Here is an 18,820-nt window from a genome sequence, read left to right on the forward strand (position 1 = left end):
ACGGTCATAAAAATGTTTGTCAGAATACAGAAGACAATAAAAGATACCTTTTTTAAAAAAATTTGACCATAACATGGAAAGACCATTGCAGTCTAATCATATCAATAACTCAATAGCATCTTCAAAGAGATGGGGGAAGATACTTAATCCTGGTCACAGTTTAGACTTCTGTCACTTCAACAAAACAGACATCCCAGAACAGTGCCTTAATTTGCAGGGCTTTTCAGAACCACCAGCGCATACAGCATTTAAAACCCCTTTTGCTTACCCTGTGCTGGCATCCAGCAACCTGCAGGGCAAGGACTAAGGATAGCAAATCCACTTGCACCGTTGTAGCCAGCTAGCAAGTTCAGGACACACTGGACAGAAGTGGCTGGAGGTTCTGGACTTCAGTAAGCTGCTCCTTCCCTGGGAATAGTAACTTCTGATTCTGTCCATGGCCAGAACATTCTTCCCCCTTTCTGTTAGCTGAGGTCCAATTTGCCCCAAAATGAATTTCTGTCTTTTTCCTCAGGGAACATTTCCTTTTTCTTCTGCATGCTCTTGCATCTGCCCAGACAGGATGAAATGGGATAGAAATGAAAGGATGAGCTCCTGAGTGGTTGCTCAGGATGCCTAATGATAACTCTTGTCCTGTGGTCATGTGTGCAGCAGAAGAGTTGCAGCACCACTCTCCCTGCCTCCCTGCTTGGCCAGCCACGTGCAGAACCCTCCATGCACAATACATAATGCCTGTTCCCAGCGAGCTACCTAGGGAAGTCTTGAGTAACAAAATACAATGCCTGCCTTTTTTTTTTTTTTTTTTTGTTACTATAAATGTTGCTTCCTATTGAAAGTTATACTGTGATTGCTTTACTGTGGTTTTGATCTGATTGACTGAGAAATATATAATTTTGCATCAGTATATTGCATCAGACAAAATATATGAATAGTATCAGTTTAGCAATATGCTTCATGTGTGATTATCTTCTTTCATTGCACCACTACGCAGCAATAAAGCTATTGCTACATTAATCAGGTTAGGTTTTGTTTTATTTTTAATACACTTGAAAACAAATACTTGAATCTGGTGTCTCACTGCTGGCTTAAAAATCTTTTTAAAGAAAAAAATAATCTCAAACTAGCAGATAGAAGTATTTGTTTACTATTTGGTTTATTTATATGTTAAAGAATATTTTTAACGCATTTATCATCCAGAGAGTCAGATTTTCAGATCAGTGTGTTTTGTTTTTTTTACACTTTCATAGGAGTATTCTACTTTCTGCTTTTTAAGGTTTGAATTAGAAGTAATACTTGCATTCAGTAATTGGAAACTTAATGCTATATATGAATTTATAATAGTTTTCTGTTTGTTTTAATTGAAGACCAAGGATCCCCAGCTCCATCTCTTCCTGAATGACTACAATACGTTTTTCACTGTGACTCAGAGTGGCATCACCCGCTACCTCACCCTGCTGCAGCCCGTTGACAGAGAAGCCCAGCAGATATACACTTTCTCGGTAAGCTAAATTCTCTTGAAGGCACATTAGCATTATTAAGATCAAGCATTGAAAAATCATTAGTTTTAACATCATTTTAGATTATTAGAATGGCACAGAGGAAGACAAACAGAATGAAGGGTAAGTAGCAGCACGACCAGGTGATGATGGGGGGTTGATAGTGGAGTAGTGTGCTCTTCCAAAATAGATGTGTTTATTTTGCTAACAACATTTTATATCCCCATACCAGCTTCATCTCAACAGACCCAGGCTTGTGTCCAGCCCTTTGCCATCTTCCCATGACACAGTCTGAATCACCTCTTCATGCCTGGCCTTGGAGAACACCCTTGCCTTTTCTTGGCCCCTGAGCTAAGGACATGGTATTTGCATGTCCTTTCTGCTTCTATTTTCATAAAACATAGGAAGTAGGCTAACACAAACCACAACCAGCTTAATGGATTTAGTATTCCCTTAGGCAGTTAGCAGTCAGTGAGTAAACATCCTAGCCCTAAAGCAACTCACAAATGTCCATGTTGGGAAAAGCTATTCTTCTTCAGGAGTTCCCAAACAGTGCCTCCCGCTTTTCTGTCCTTTTGGCACTTGAAGTGAGATCTTCTCCTGTGGAGTAAGAAAGTCTCCAGCTCTTAGTTTTACCTTAAAAAAGCTGTCTTGGGGCTTAACATGCATGGACAGCAGATTCTGTGTGTGTGGTGGTGCCTAGGTGTGGCCTAGTTTGTGAGCTGTGGCCAAGTCCTGCTCCTTGAGGATGTTCGGCGCAGCTGGGGACAGACTCTGCTTCTAGCCATGGGCTGCAGCTCATATCCTAGCCCGGGACTGGCCCCAACCCTGTGAAACCCCAGTTAATCCCTCGTGTTTCTCCTGCTATTCTGACATTGGGTGTTTTCAAGGTGCTTTTTCATTTTGCTTTTATTCTGTCTTGCACACTGCTGGCTCAAGCTTAGTTGAAGCCTCCTGCAATTTACTTGTAGGTATAAAAAAAAACAACAACTAAACTAAATACTGACTTTAACTTGTCATACTGTATACTTATAGTTGGAATTGTCTTACACCAATAAAATATGTTCCTAGTTTGTTTGTTTGTTTGTTTGTTTTTTCCTGAAGATGACAGCTTCTGATGGTGTACAGGAGAGTGCCCCAGTGACAGTCAATATCCTGGTGATTGATGCAAATGATAATTCCCCAACCTTCTCCAATATATCATACAATGTCAAGATTTATACAGATATGAGGCCTGGGGAAAGCGTTATAAAGGTAAATTTTTACATTTTTGTATTAGCTTTGTTAAACCACTTTGTTAATAGTGTGTAGTCTTTAGCACGCTGAAAATGCACTGAAAACAGCTAGAAATAAAGGTTGTGCATCTTTATCCACCTTGTTGATTAAATAGTTATTAAAAATTGCTAGTACTGAACTGTAACTCTATCTTAAATGTATACCTGCATTTCAGCTATTTCATCAGAAGTTTTGCAAAAGTTTTTACTCTGAAAAACCTCAAAAGATAAAAAATAAAATAAAATAAAATAAAATAAAATAAAATAAAATAAAATAAAATTATCGTGCTTTTTTGGTTCTCATCAGACTTGATATGTCAGAGTGATAGCCATTTTCTTGAACTTCCTAACTCATAGGAAATATTAAAAATGTTAGAGGGCTATTGAAATAAAACATATTGGGAGAGCAGGTAAACAGTCCAGCACATATCCAGAAATGTTTTATTGTATCATAGAATTGTTAAAGTTGGAAAAGACCTCCAAGATCATCTGGTCCAACCTTCACCATAAAACCTTTTAGTTTCTACAGAAATTTAGTTTTATTTGTAGAACAATTTGGGTAGTGCATAATGTGTTCAATGCCCGTCCACTTAAGGAGAAGAGAGAGAGGGGAGCCTTTTTAAGTAATGTTTTCAAATGCTGATTTATGTTTGGTTGCAGACAGAAGGTGAAACATGGTTGCACTGAACTTATTTGAAAAAAATACTTTTTTTGGTGGTAAATTTTCTAAGATCTTAACCATGCTCGAGTGTTTCCAGCCTAGTGGCTGAGAAAACAAGATGATGTTAGTGAGTTCAGCATTCAAGAAAAGGAAAAGGCAGTAGGAATATTTGAAAAGAATTCATCAGCCGATTTAAGTAATACTATTTTCATAAATAGGCAACTTAGCATTTGAAGGCAGCAATAATTTAGTGGAATGTGGAGAGAGTTCAGTGTCTGTTTTGGCATATTCCCTGCTTCAACTGCATTGGCTTACTGCATTTGTTACCTTTGGATCTTTGTTAGTGTTATTCTTTTCATCAGTCTGGGCTACAGGTGCTTAAAGGATCAATAAGAGCCATGAGAACATTTTCAACAAGATTTGGCAGGAAAACAAAAGTTTTGAACCAACTTAACTTCCTTCAAGTTTTGCAGAAACTGGTGGCTATATGGAGAAAAATAAATAATTATTGTTCTGAATGAGCAAAAGGCAGTTAACGCTTGGGAGCTACATGTAGAGTTTGACATCAGGAGCTCCCTTTGCAACATTTAACTCCATCTATTAAAATGTTAATTTTGTGACTACTATGTATTAATTTGCTATTTAAGGTACAGGGATCTGAAATTTTATTTTTTTTCCCCCTAAAGAATAAGTGCTCCAAAAAATAAACCGCTGGGATGGTTATATAGCCTTTGTTATGCAGGGCATTGGGTTAAGTAGTGTACTGTGGATTTAAGGTGTCAGAGCGTCTAAATGGTTCTTCCTCTTGGTGAAGGTGCATGTACCAGGAAGCATGATGCAGAAGTTGTTGCTAAATGAGATTTCAACACATGTGAACAGGGAATGGTTTCTGTGGCCAAGGTTGGCCTTAAGGATGCTGTGACCTACCCAAGCTCTCTTTGTGATGCTCGAGGTGAAGTAGAACAGCTACTGTGCTTTACTAAAACCACTGTAATGCTAAAGTGCGTGCACATTTAAAGGGGAATGTGCTGTTCTTAGGGCTTATGCTCTTTGCTAGAACAGCTGTAAATATTTGCAGCCCCTGGAGATGTGCAAAAAGCAGGAGGACTGCAAATACAAATTCCTTAGTAAATTGTTCCTTCTGGGAGAAAGCAAGAAGAATGCTCTGCAATGCCATCTGCATTAGCTTGTGCCACCAAAAATAGCTTAGAGGAGATACAAATTACTTCTGTGAGCAGGTTCAGCCTCAGCAGCTGTTAAGTGCCTGCTCCTCCACCACCCCTTGCAGCAGTTACCTTTGCCTTCCCACACTGACGCTGCATAACTGCTTGCATCAATCAGATCAATGAAATTAAGCAGATTGGAAGCATTGCAAGGACAAAAAAGCATAAGGGCAGTAATGGTGAGAAGAAAAGTTTATCTGTAAATACTGGACAAAGTGTTTGAACTTTGCTAGTGCATGAAATAGATGTGGAACAGGTCCTTTCTAGAATGGCATCTTGAAGCTGGAAATGAGTGTGCTGGGGAAGTCAGGCTTTAAGCTTGCCTTTGCTAAAAGACAATTAGTTTTTTTCTTTTCTCCATACTTCTGTCAACAACCCTAACATGTGGTTACTTCCAGATGATCAGGATTTATAATGTGGTCTAAGCTGGAGGGTAAATAATTCTGGCTGTTTTGGGAGGGAGGTTGCTTTTCAGATAATCTTCCATTGCCAGATGGTCTGAATTTGTAAAATAATGGACATAAAAGGTGTCAGTTCTGAATACTTTCATAATACCAGCAATTGTGATTTCATTCCGCTGGGGCATTTGGGAACTTGAATGCCTTGTTGTTGTGCCCAGGCATTAGGCACAGAGTCTTTTATTCAAGGAAATGGAAGTATAACATAATCTCATAATCATTTACACGTAAGCACTGGCTCGTACTTAGCTTTCTACTCAGACTGTATTTTCAGGATGATCAAGAAAGTATTTGTTTTATGAAGCATGTCATCTTTCAACAAGTATTGTTAATTTATACTATAGCAGTGTAATTGCTCTCATGTAGTTGCCACTTTAATTTTGTTATACTAAGCGTAATATTAAATTAAAATTTATTTTTGTTTGCTGAGTGGAATTGCATAGAAAAGTACAAAAAAAACCACCAAGTTTGGTACTTGCTTGTTGTCCCATTTTGTGGGAAATAATTTTGATTTTACTCCTGGAAAAGGAGAAAAAAAATAGAGTCTGTATTTCCTGTCTGGTACACTTTTTTTTTTTTTCATTTAAACAAACAAACAGTTCCTTAGGCTCTGCTTGAAAATAACCACAAGTAACAGAGGAAAGAATTTCTTATGAGTGAAATTCAGTGTTTTAGTTGTTGTTGTTGGCTTTTTGAACAATTTTTATGGGTGGTCAGAGCAAGGAATTTTCTTTCTTTCCCTTATTGCCTTTAGTGGAAGTGAGGAAAAGAACAGAATCAGAGATGTTCTGTGTCACTGTGTTGCACAGGTTTCATCTGGAAGCATGGTGGTGGGGTGGGTAATTTGCCTTTTGTGTTCCAGTTACAAGGCTTAGGTGAAGGTTTTGAGTTTGTCAAAAGTTGGAGTGTGTCCCAGCAGAGGATCTTGTCCCCTTAGTGGGACCTCTCTAACTTCATTTCCTGAAGTTAGTTATGGAGCAGAGCATGAAATCCGTGCTCCTTGACTGTTGGTGTGTTGACAACAGAGTTTGGGAAGTTTTAATGTCAGTCCTCTGCTCTGAATACTTGCAAAGCTGTTCAAGTCCTTGGTTGAGGAGAATGTCTTCTTAGTTAAGTTCCTGTATCAGTCTATCTGTTTCAGCTTGAGAATTTCTTACCTGATTTTTTTTTCCCCTCTGCTTTTATAGGTACTATATTGTGCTCCCTACTGTGAGAAGCACAATAGCTGTTTGAGAAATCTGTAATTTAAGACAGCTAAATGTGTGGTAAATAATTGTTATCACTAGAAAGATTGGTTAATATTAAACCTATTGAAATACTTAATTCTATCTTTGTATACTGTTACAGTTTTTCTATCCTGTTTTCCATTTTTCTGTTAGAGCTTTGTGCTCCTGGTGATTCAGACATTTAAGCCAGTTACTTACTGATAAGTGGCGTATGCAGCCATAATGCAATAACATAAGTCATTTCAATTCACTCTGTTAGGGTTTTTCTTTAGGCATGTCTCGTTTCTGTATACAGCATAAACTATGCAGGGCAGAGTGAATATTAAGCAAGAAAATGAGAGAACTGAGAAGGGACAGAAGACAGCAAAAAGAATAAGCTACCTAGATCTTTTTGTAAATTTGCCTGAGGGTGGAAGACTTCCTTGGCCTATGAAAACTACACTGGATATTTTTGTACGTACTGTAAATAACAGAAAAAAATCCTGAACTGCCCTTGAGAAGTATATGCTGGTTTTCCCTTAAATTTAAATTTATGGAACTAAAATAACCAATTTTAATTTTTCTGTATCTTAATTTCTATCTGTTTTTATGTTGCAGAAGTATGTTCCACATTCACAGGGCTTTTAGGGGTACTCTCACAAGAACACTTAAATAATTATGACTGGAAATGGATAATACTCTCTGCAGTGGATTAGTACATTACCAGTTCACCTTGTGAGAGTCAAAACAATTCTAATACCACCTATTGACAGTAATTTAGAGGAAGTGCCCCAGGTGTTGGTTAAACAGGGCATTTAACTTCACACATCTCAGCATAAATGTCCATTGGTCAAAAGTGAAAGCAAAGAGATAAAACATGGCAAGACTGCAGGCAGTAAATTTTCTGTCACTTATCTTTTGCTCACAGTAGAATTAGTCTTGAACAGTAACAATTGTTGCAGCTATAAATGGGGACAAATTTTATTTAGAGCTATTAAATAAATAGCTCCTCTGGGACTGTTTTGCTCTTACCTTAAATGTGACTTCGCAGTGCTAGATCATTTTCTCTTTTTTAAATAGTTGCTTTTCATTCCATGCACGTATGCAAATGTGACTCAAGCCATCCTTGCATACAGACACATACTAAATTATGTATTAGAGATGTGTTTGGGTATTTGCAGCTTGGCAGATGCTCATAGCTTTCAGCTCTTAAACATGCATCTTGCTGTTAACCCTCAGAACAATTTAGAGATGTTTATACAAGTTGTCTTTGAATCACAATTAAGGTTTTATTTATGTGGTTATTTGCAACCTTTTTCCTTCAGTCCATCAGCATATTAATTTTGAGCTACAAAGTAAATGTTATTTATAGAAAGAGAAAATAAAACTGGTTTACATTTGCATTTCTTGGTAAATGCACTGATAAACTGGAGTATAAGTGTAATGATAGAATCACAGACCGTCCCAAGTTGGCAGGGACCTACAAGAATCCAGTCTGGGTCCTGGTGCCACACAGGACCACCCAAAACCCAACCCCTATGTCTGAAAGCATTGTCCAAGTGCTTCTTGAGCTCTGACAGGCCTGAGGCACCCCAAGCACGGTCGGCCCTGTGGGCTGCTGGGGCGCTGGTGGATCGTGTCCAAGTAATGCATAGAGGTTTAAAGAAATTTCCAAAAGAACAATATTGAAAAAGAACTTTGACCTTCTCTGTGTTCGTGTTATATTTTGTTTGCCCAAGTTGATGTATATCTGCACATCCCATTTGCCCCTGACATACAGCAGCTCATTACTGGTTTTCCTAGTTAAACTAATGACTGGGTTGTATTCCCAAGCCCAAGAAAAATGAGGACTGTATGTAGCTACCATCTAAGTTCTGGTAGCCCAGTATTTTTCACTGCTGTGCTGCTCCAGATTGCATCTGTACTTTTTCTTTGCCACCTTTTTACAAATATATGTGTACAGATGTGACTCTGGAGCCTTGCACTTGCTTGACTAGAACAGTTACTTCAAGGACAGCTGTTGGGAGTCAAAGTGGCATGATGCAGTTTCCGCAGGATTCACTTGAGGTCAGCACAGGTCAGATTAACCTTGCTGAACATTTAATTCATGAAAAATGTAGGGTTGCTGGAAAGGTTGGTAGTCGCTCTGTTCAGGGCAAGTTCACTGAAAGTGTTGCTGAAGAAGGTCAGCAGTTGAAGTCTGTTTTCCTCCATGTGTAAAGTAAGTCTGAACAGAGTTCATGTGGTGACCAGGAATATGTCTTTACAAGCTTTAGGGCTGATAATAGCAGTCACTATATATCTGCTCTTCCATCCAAGAAAATCACTTCTTGCTGCAGTAGAATATGCATTTTGCAAAACTTTCAGTGCGTTACATGTTAATGTAATGACACTGATAGTGCTGGATGCAAAAAGTTTCCAAGGAAAGTAAAATCACGTTTTGTACTTTTTTTCACATATATTTTAGATGGATTTCTAAAATCTTGTTAACTATGAAGCTGTATCGGTCTTGGACAGCTGGAGATGAATTTATAGAATTATATATTATGGCAGCTGTAAAACTTTAATTCTATTTTTATTAATGTTTTTGCCCCTAAAACATTATTGAAAACACTTATCTTTTCAAGCACTCGGTATTTGTAAGTTTAATTAACCTTATTAATTTAAGTATTTGTGTAGTCTATTAATTTCCTTTTTCATGTTGTCACAGTAGAAACTGGCCATGTTCCAAATGCTGTGATTAAAGCTTAGGACCTGTATTTTGGATAAAGCCTTTATTTGTCTTTTTGTGCATGTTACTCTTGAAGTGGAGAAGGTTATTACAACACTTCTTAACTATGTCACTTAGTTTGAAAGCTACTTTTTGCAAGGTTAATGAATGCATGCAGATATGTATAGAAACTCTAGAATGAGTGATCAAGGAAAATGGTTTAAAGAGGGGGTTCAAGTTCTAAACCACGAGGGCACAGAAAGTGTGTTTTATATACTCAGCTTTGGTGTGCTGATTCAGTCTGACCATTTTAAGTCAGAGTTTTTATATGTCAAGACGTTGTATGGATGGAATGTATAGCACGTGACAAAAGTGCAGTCTTCATAGGATTTCTTCAGAATTTCAAAAGAAAATAGAAAACAAGAGATGTTCTGCAGAGATACCATGTGGATATTAATTCTGAGAGGAATCTCTTTCATGATTTTTGAAATATTTCAACTATATTGTGTGCAATGTATTATGGCATACCTTAATGAATTAAGATGTGATAGTTCTGGTGCAACGATGATAGTCGGATTGTTGGAAGGAAGCATCCATGACAAAGAAATCAAAATCAGCTTAAAGTTAAATGTTTTTGTTGGAATTTAGCTTTGGACCACTGTGCTGTATGTGAAAGAAGTACAACAGTGATTGCTTCAGCAGAAAAGGAACTTAACATAGTCTTCAGTTGACGCGTACTGTGTACAATCTGTTCCAGGTTAGAAATGGCTGGTCCTCTATATAGTAACTCAGTCCCCAACAGCAGTAATAGTTTGCACTGCTAATAAAGAAGGTAAACCCTACTTTTGCTAATACACCTAAATCACGTCTTTCAGCATACCTGCTCTGAGTTCTTTGCTATCTTGGGCAATTTTGGGTATTTTGAAAGTTGTAGATAGTGCTCTGAAAGGCTGCATCCTGCTGAAGCTTGAGTGTGATGCTATATTGATTAATAGATTACATTATATCCTAAAGTGGCAGAGACTTGAATGGGTTTCTCTACCTGTCTGCACTCCTGTCAGCTTTGAGAGTGCCACGAGGATGAGAAAAGGGTGTCTGATAGACAAGACATTGAGCCTGCTGTGTTGGCTGCCCCTGGCTGAGTTAACCTCTGTTGATCCTGCCATTAGCTTCATGGTCATTGCTAAAGTTTCATGTCATTGTGTGTTACCCTGAAATCCCGGACCTGCAGTCCTTGTGCAAGTCTGCCCACTGGCATGAGCATTCATGTCAAGAAAGCCAAAGCAGACAGGCCAGCAGAGACCTTTCAAGAAGCTGCGTACCTGTTTTTTCGTTTTCTCTTCAGGAGCCTCTCTTCAGGGAATCATTTCTGAGGCTGAGATTTCGTACTGTTGTGTATGTCCCAGGAGGGCCCTGCTTCCATACCTGCTGCTGCCCTCTCACCATTTCCCACCTCCAGCTGCCTGGCTGCAGCTGGGAGCAGCAGGAGCCTGCTGGGTCATCATTCCCTGTCATTTCCACTTACTGCTGTTGGTAGCTGGGCCAGCTGGGTGCATGGGCAGTGCTGCCACCACCTGCTGTGGCCTCCTTCAGGGTCCAAGCACTGGTCACATGGCTTTATGTCATCCCCCGCGCTTTCCAGGGTAATGAAGAGCCACCTGTGAAACCAGCATGTCTGTCAACAAGCTGATGCCTACGGGAAGCAGATGCTCACCTTAGAAAGTCCAGAGGTTCTGGCGTAGTTTGTGTCAACTTTGGAGATTCAACCCTAAATTGAACAGAAAGCTGCTGCTCCCTTTTGTTTTCTGAAGGCAATAATTAAGTTGCAGTGTTAAGCTGTGTAATAAGACTCAACTGATGGGCAGTGTGTGCAGTTTGCTGTGTGATTATGTCATACACAGAATAAATTGTATTTACTCCTTAGGAAAGGAAGATGAGAGGAGGTAAAAGGGCTAAGCTTAGAGACGGGGCTGTCAACTGGCATGACTGAAGTGTGGATGCATATTTCTGACTACATTAGGGCAGAGGTCTAATTTGAAATATGATTGCTAGATATATTTGCTTTGTGGAGTGGTAGTAAGAGTTGTTAGTACTTGACACTTGTCTAGAAGCAAACAAATAGGAATACAGAGATGTTTTTTTCTGGCTGTGTGTGTGTGTAAATGTTTTTCACGTTGCATGCTATGGAAGTGGAATAAACCTACTGCATTTTCCAAGGGCAGGATACGAACCTCCTCATTCCACTGGTAATAAATGCATGCTCATCTGTATAATTTGTGTCTAAAACATTGGGCCATAGAATTTTCTCATCCTGAGAGCCAAAATTGTACAATTCTATAGCAGAAATGCTTCATGTGAGAGTAAGTACAGGCCCAGTAGAGAGATGGTGTTGAGGCAGCAAAGGCATGCTCAATTCCATTTGTCACCCAGCTTTGAGGTAGCTGCTTATACGCAGAGCCTTTCAGATCGGTGGTGCCCTGGGAGGGGGGCCTTGCATGTGTGTGAGGTGCCTGGTTGTGTCCATATGGAACAAATGCCATTTCCCTTCTGCTTGGCTCCTTCTGTGGTGCGTGCACCCAGGAGCACTGTGAACGTTGTTCTCCAGTTCCACCCAGCGGGGGCTTGTAATGCAAAACCTGGATATTAGACTTCCTGGTAGTAACAGGGCTGCCACCTTGAAGAGTGTAGAGAGGGATGGGAAGTTTCAGTAATAAAATACGATCCTCTTGTTAGATTTTCAACACAGTAAGTAACCCCTCCTCCCCCTTTTTAAAGAAGTGTTATGAATTCCACTCTACAGAAAGTAAAATTGGTCTCAATTAGTTTTCTTAATTCATATCTTAAAATAACTTTATTGCAATCTTACGTAGGCAGTTTTTCTGTGCTCCATGATGTTCTTCCACCTATTATCCTTCACTTAAACTATATCCTTCTTGTACTGTAATTAGAAATCACAGCATATGTTACAGGTGTTCAGGTTTTCTCTCATCTTTGCTTCTTCTACTCCTAACAAGTTGCCTTATTTAAAAAAACAAAACAAAACAAACAAACAAACAAAAAAACCTATTAAAATACAATACTGAATCATGCGTGCTGACATTCTGGTTTTGAATTGCAGCTCACTGCTGTAGATGCGGACGAGGGACCCAATGGACAGATAGTGTATGAAATTTTGGCTGGGGATCAGGGAGACTTCATCATCAATGACCGAACAGGCCTTATCACCATTGCTCCAGGAGTTGTACTGTCAGTGGGGCGATCCTATGCTCTCACTGTCAAAGCATCTGATAGTGCTCCTCCTGCGCAGAGAAGGTAATTCGTCTTATAATGAAACTAATTTTTAATCAGTGCTTAGCAGTGTGTAATTAGTGTGAGCACACCCTTATGTCTGTAACTTGGAACTGGAATAAGATTCAGTGTGTTCTGTTTGGTGTCTAAGGGTCTCATTTTGGGCAACTGTCATATTAGAAATCAGTTTAATGCTTTCACTTTTTGTTCCTTACTTGTATTCTTCATGTAGTACACAGGTTTCATTATTTCATTTGCTTGTAATGTTTTTTTTGTTTGTTTGTTTTTTTAATAAAGTTCAAATGTTTTGCTGTAGTTGTGCATGCACATTTGTTATAAGAAATTGAAGTGAAGGGATGTAAGGAAGAAAGAAGTGAGATGTGATGCAGAAAGAAGTCTCAGGAACAGTCTGGTTGCTGAGCTGGAGACCTGTCCAGGCATAGGGTGTACAAGGGCACCCAGACTTAGCGTGCTGGGGATGTACCTGGCAAGCTGTGCCCATGGTGAGCAGTACCCCTCCTGAGACCTTAATTCTAACTGGCAGAATTATTTCTGTGCTCCACCAGCCGATAGGTGAAAGCAGACTGCAGGTTTACTGTGGGCACAATAAGATGCTCTTATGTTCAAAAAGCCAAAGGTATCAAGTCCCACTTACCTGCTTCTTTTGAGTTTGTATTCTGCAAGTGGCGATAGTGCACAGGTGGCGTCATTTCACGAGGGTGCAGGGAGGTGCATAAAAATGGCTCTGGTTCTCTGTCTGGTGTCGTGTATTGATAATGTGTAAACCTTGTTGTCCAAAGAGGGTGATTGAGAGGAACTGTAGTCTCCAGCATTTTAATCTCCCACAGACTTTTCTCCTCCTCAGATGAGGGGTGTAAAAAGGAAAGTCTACATAAAAGTTCACTTTTGTGTATTGTTTTTTCTTCAAGACCTGTTGCTTCTGTCAATATTATTCAAGAAAGCAGCTCATTCTCTTCTGCAGATACTTCACAATTACGTTTCCAATCGCTGAAGTATTCTGACTGTTAGACTGTTCATAACACTAACATCTGGTAACACGGTTTTCTGACTGAATTTTTCTCTTCCTTTCTCTCTGTTGCTTGCTTTCTTGATATGCCATCTCTTAGGGTAGCTGATAGTGGGCTGTTAGCAGTGGTGAAGAGAAGATTGTGGATGATTATGCAGTTGTGGTTGTGTGGTACTAACAGTATTAAAGTGGCAGACCAAAGTCAATAATGCCGCTTCAGAAGGCAGCAGCATGCCCAGCCAGCAGTAGTAACTGCTGCTCTAATACAATGCTGATTGCTGTTAGTTCCCTTTTTGTTGGGGAATTTTTTTATTGTCCTAAAATACATACTTCTGATGATACATGTTGTGAGGCTGTGCTTCATCCTCTTAAAGTGTCTTTAATGTAATAATCTTCAGAAGTGGAAAACCTCTCATTTATTACTGCTTCTGCTTGTCTCTCTTTTTAGGGAATTGCAACACACAATTTGTTCCATAGCTTTTAGGGGGTGTTCCACAGACCACTGCACCCAAGCAGCACTCCTGTAGTTGCCATGCACAGCCCCAGGGCTGCTCAGGCATTTTCAGGGCCCAGGGCTGTTTCCTCTGTACCTGTGAAGGTTAAAAAATAATGGGAGGAAGTACTGGAGATTTCCCAAGTGTGAAGGTGGCATGAAAGAAGAAACTATGCAGAGAACTATTGTTTGGTAAGGTATATTTGGATAAAAAGATTTTGCTTCCTTCCTGCTGGTGTTTTTTCTGTAAGGCTGGAAAAACAGATGTGAGCTGGAGGGCTCGAGGCAGCCTCCTCTGATTTTACACAAAGAAGAGCCAGGAAGAGCTTGTGAGCCCAGAGGTCTTTAAAGCTGCCCTTTTGCATCTCTTAAATTTTAGTTCCTTCCTTCTGGCTGTGATGTGCTTAGAATCTCGCAGTTGGGGTTGCAGGAAATTGTTGCAGCTTCATCTGCAAAGCCGTCATGTTGTGTTAGGTGCCCTGCTGCTGCACGGTGGAGGCAGTGACCGGCAACTGTGACCTCTAGGAATGGGCTAGGTCTAGGCACCTTTTATGTTTCTACTGGCAGGAAGATGGGAAGATAAGTAAATAAATTAAATGAGGGGTTTGATTTAATTTCAAATATCAAACTTTTTTTTTTTTTTTTCCAAATATGCATCTTGCTGCAGGACATCCCAGGCTAACTCTAGTCATTTCAACTATCCCTTTGCTTCTGCACAAAGCAAAGCCAAACAGGGAAAGCTGGCTCAAGAGCAGTAGCTCTGTGGCCTCCGTGAGCACAAATTTAAATTGAAATGAATTCTGTGTAGCTCTTGCATGATATGTTAAAGTCTTGGCAGGTAACTGTGCATAAAATAAAGTATTATGTGGAATATTATTAGAATTTCTGTCTATAGCAGGTGTCACTAATTCAATTTGGAGTATATTGAAGTACACCTAAGTAGTATAAATATATGCAAAGTATAAAAGTTTAAAGATGCGGTTTAGGTTTTTGAAACTAAAATTATAGTTAAGCTTATAGTAATTACTGGTATCAATTGTTGAGAAAGCAGGAAAAGCATTTGTAAAATAAAACAACTTTTGTTCAGACCTTAGCCTTTTCACCATCTTCCTCAAAATCTTTGGAATTCAGTGGAATCTTCAGTTTAGTGATAACAGCAATCCGCCAGATGAAGTACAATCTAGAACTATTTGATCATGGGATTATTGAAAAGTCCAGTGAAAAAGGGCAATTTCTCTTCACCTTGCATATGCAGAGATGGTGTGGCCAAAGATCAGTCAGTCCCACACATACAGATATATTCATTATACAGTATATAATGTATGTAGAAAGCATGCAGAAGCTGAAGCAGATTCAGTGAAACAATCTCAGTGACTTGTTGGCCGTGCTTTCTTTGTATTACCATTTAGCTGGAGTAGCATAAAAGCTGTATTGTGCATGTGTGAGCATTTTTCACTTCTGAGCTCTGTTATGTTTTCAGCATGTTCCCCTGTTCTTGCAGTGTTGAAACATCCATTGCAGTTGTTGGAAGGCTCAGCGCTGTCTCCTTCCTTTCTCATAATGTAGATTTTGTGAACTGCTTAAAAAGCCTTCATATAACACAGAAAAGGAATGGGTAACGTTGCAGAGCACTAATCAAAAATTGATTGAAAATGAAAAAAAAAAAAGCCATTTAATACTGTAGTGCTTTTTGTTTGCAGTCTGCTAGTATTTTACTTTTGTGATCTTATCTTAAAGATTTGAAGAAAATTTGTTTACTGTTGTGAACAGAAAGCATTTTTTAAAGAGCCTGATATAGAATGAATCATCCTGGGCATTATTGCAATGTAGCAGGATCAGGAAAAAATGATAAAGAACATTTTTTTTTATTAAATATTCAGTGGTGGAAGAAAAATGCACACTAAAAGTCAACTGTTTGGATGTGTATATCAAACATAGTCAAGAGCTATCTCAAGAAAATACACAGTCTGGGTTCTCCAGTGATATTTTGTCTGCTCGTTTATTGTGTCTGTTTTCGATCATTTGGTGATGGTATTATTTTATTCCAACAATTTAAGTGTGGAACATAGATTCAGAAATATTAGTGGGACATGATGGAGTATTTTAAAGCAGACAGGAAGGCAGGAAATTTTAGAAAGTGACTGCTTATAAGGAAGTAATGTACACTGAGTAGTCTGCTGTAGTTTTAAGTGTCCATCTTGCCCTGGATAAGTTAGGTTTGTTTATATCCCATGAGACAGACATCTGCACATTCAGCTTCTTAAATCCTGCGTGGGATGGTGGATGGTAAAGCTCTGTTACTGCCTAATGCATTTCAGTGGAAGTCATGTACTTTTTTAAAGTGCAATTAAATCAAATAAGGGCCTGGCTGTTATGTCCAAAGCAGTGAGATTTCTCATCCCCTGCACTTTGTAGAGGGACCTGAATCTGACATGTGCTCTGGAGCGACATGACTCTGCAGCGGCTGCTGCATCGCTGTTCCTGAGAAGCTCAGGGTTGTGCCCAACTAACAGAAGGCAGGGTTTTTGGGCACTGACGGAAGTTTGCTTAGGACGTCGAGACATGGCTGGTGGCAGCCCAGTTTGAGCTTCGAGCTTGGTGCTGAGCTGTGGGAAGAGTTCATTCCCCGTACAGCTGCCTGCCGCGGGCACACACAGGACCCAGGCTGTGCCTCTGGAAGTGCCCCTGGAGACCGCTGTGGCACAGTCACCCACAGAGGCATTTGTGGTTCGTTATCAGAGCTCTTGAGCTTGCTGCATGTTCACCTGGTGTGGTTTTTCTTCCCCCTGAAAATTAGGAACACCTTCATTTGTCCTTAATGGTTTCTTTCTGAAGCTCTAGGGCTGCAGGATTTACCCACTCTGTCTAATGGCTTATGCAGAGTAAGTTGCACCTGCAGTGTAGCACTTGCTCTCCTGGAGGAGCGCCTTGGGAAGTGGAGCTGTGGTAACATTCAGGAGATGGGATTACTAAGCAAGGATGCAAGAAAAAGTTCCCTTTAGGACGAACACTAAATCTTTCTCTCAATTTCTGGGGGATTTCTGGCTTCCTTTCTAAATTCAGAGCAGTTGAATATTATGTGTCTACAGAATGGTTTCACAGGGTCTGCAGTGGGTGTAAGCACTCCCAGAAGAGCTTTCAATTTGCTTTTTGTGTTACATTTGAGTTAGTGGCTCGGAGCAGTCAGAGTTTTTGCCAGGTCTCCGAGGTGGCTTTTGAAGCCTCCTGTGTTGCCATGGCTCAGTCTTGAGGCGAACTTGGGTTCATCCATGTGAACCACCATACTGATGCGGCCTTTTAGAGTTGCGTACATCAGTCTTCCCCCAGCGTTATCTTCAGCAATGTTTTCAGTTCCCCCTCTTCCAAAGAAAGGTAGCAAACTGTACAACAGCCCGGATGCTCCAGGGGTGGATGCTGTGTGTAGCTGGTGGAGCTACCACCACAGAATGCCTCATCCTCTTCTACAGGACACAGTGTCACCAGAGGATTATGAGGCTTCTTTTTACATGGTGTGTGCTGCAGTATTTTATAATTATTTTTTTTTTTTAAATAATACTTGGGCTTCTTTTTAAAGACTTTATTTAGCTTTTCTTTGGTTAATATTGCAGCTTTGTTTACTTTTGATATGGAATGGAGAGTATGTCTTGAAGCTTTTAAAGGAGTAAAGGGAGATTATTAGGCTTACAGAACACACAGTGAATAAAACAGACTCTGTTGGTTGCCTTCTGGTTGTTGATTTATTGATTTTGACTTCCATTTTTTGTCTCATTTCAGGAGCTCTATTACTACTGTTTACATCGAGGTCCTCCCGCCCAACAACCAGAGCCCTCCCCGCTTTCCCCAGCTGATGTACAGCCTTGAAGTCAGTGAGGCCATGAGAATTGGAGCAGTTTTGTTAAACCTGCAGGTACGATGCTTCCCTGTAAGCCTTTACCACCTTCCTTCTGTTTGTGTCCAGGCCGTGCAGAATCCAGTCCTTGCATATTGTGGGCAGAACAGTTTCTAGGAAGTGTGTTTATTTGCAATAAATAACACCTTTACATGTAGAATGAAGGAAAATTATTTGGATTTCTGAAAGTTCTTTGTTTGTGTAGGATGTGCTAAAAGGTACTGTGGGCTGCATATGGGACTGAGGTATATGAAAGGATTTCCTGAATAGCTTAAAACTTAAAAAGCCTATATTTTTATTATGTTAAAATCCGTCTATATAAGTTTGCCAGCAAATCAGAGGAACATAAGGACCTCTGCACTTCGTTCCCGTTGAATTTCAGAAAGATTTTTGACACTCAGACTTCTTCAGCCTGGCATTTTTTAAGAGCTCACTCCCCTTAGTGCATGTAACAACAACTGCTGTTCTAGGCTAACAGAAAGCAGATCTCATTGCCTGGTTCTGCAGAGGTCCCTGAACTGAATGACCACCCAAAATAGCTCTGCAGGTGGAAGCAGTGAAAACACACCAATGCAGTATTTATAAATAATGGTGGAGTAACATGTTTTGCAGACACACGCTGTTTCTCCATGTGGCACTGCATAGTTAATATATCAGGTTTCTCCTTGCTTATTTGCTGTTCCCTAAGTTTTTGCTGCTTTGTGTTCTGTCAATTTGTCTTGAAAGCCAACTGTGCAAAATAAGTAGATAAATTACAATTCTTTCAATGTATTTTGGGGAATCAGGAAGTTAATATTATGAAATAATTACGGCCTCAAGTCTAAAGCAATAAACTCAGTACAGCATGCTCTCCTGAGCATGGCTTTCTCTGTCTTTCCTGTAAACACTGCAGCATTATTCAGACTTCATACGAAGCTGCTCAAAGGAAGACTGGAGATACCTGAGCTAACAGAAGCCATACAGAGCAGTAGCCTTTATCTGCTTTAAGGCAAAGTAAGTCTGATGAACATTAGGTCAGCTCATATCAGCTGAGGAGTGTGTCTCTGTGTGTTTTGCACATTCAGTAAATACATGGAAAACAAATGACTGAAGCCAA

At 39.8% G+C, this 18,820-nt stretch overlaps 1 protein-coding gene across 17 annotated transcripts in view; it reads left to right on the plus strand.

The window, feature by feature from the left end:
* Positions 1-18,820, plus strand: part of PCDH15 (protocadherin related 15) — an 883,259-nt gene that overhangs the window by 688,853 nt on the left and 175,586 nt on the right. For all 17 annotated transcript variants that reach the window (XM_084525148.1, XM_084525147.1, XM_084525146.1 and 14 more), the window contains 4 exons: positions 1,365-1,499; positions 2,601-2,750; positions 12,146-12,339; positions 17,610-17,742. In XM_084525148.1, the coding sequence (XP_084381274.1) occupies positions 1,365-1,499; positions 2,601-2,750; positions 12,146-12,339; positions 17,610-17,742 (612 nt within the window). The remainder of the gene's footprint in view (positions 1-1,364; positions 1,500-2,600; positions 2,751-12,145; positions 12,340-17,609; positions 17,743-18,820) is intronic.

This window comes from Aythya ferina (assembly GCF_964211825.1).
Source record: "Aythya ferina genome assembly, chromosome: 7".
Taxonomy (NCBI): Eukaryota; Metazoa; Chordata; class Aves; order Anseriformes; family Anatidae; genus Aythya; species Aythya ferina.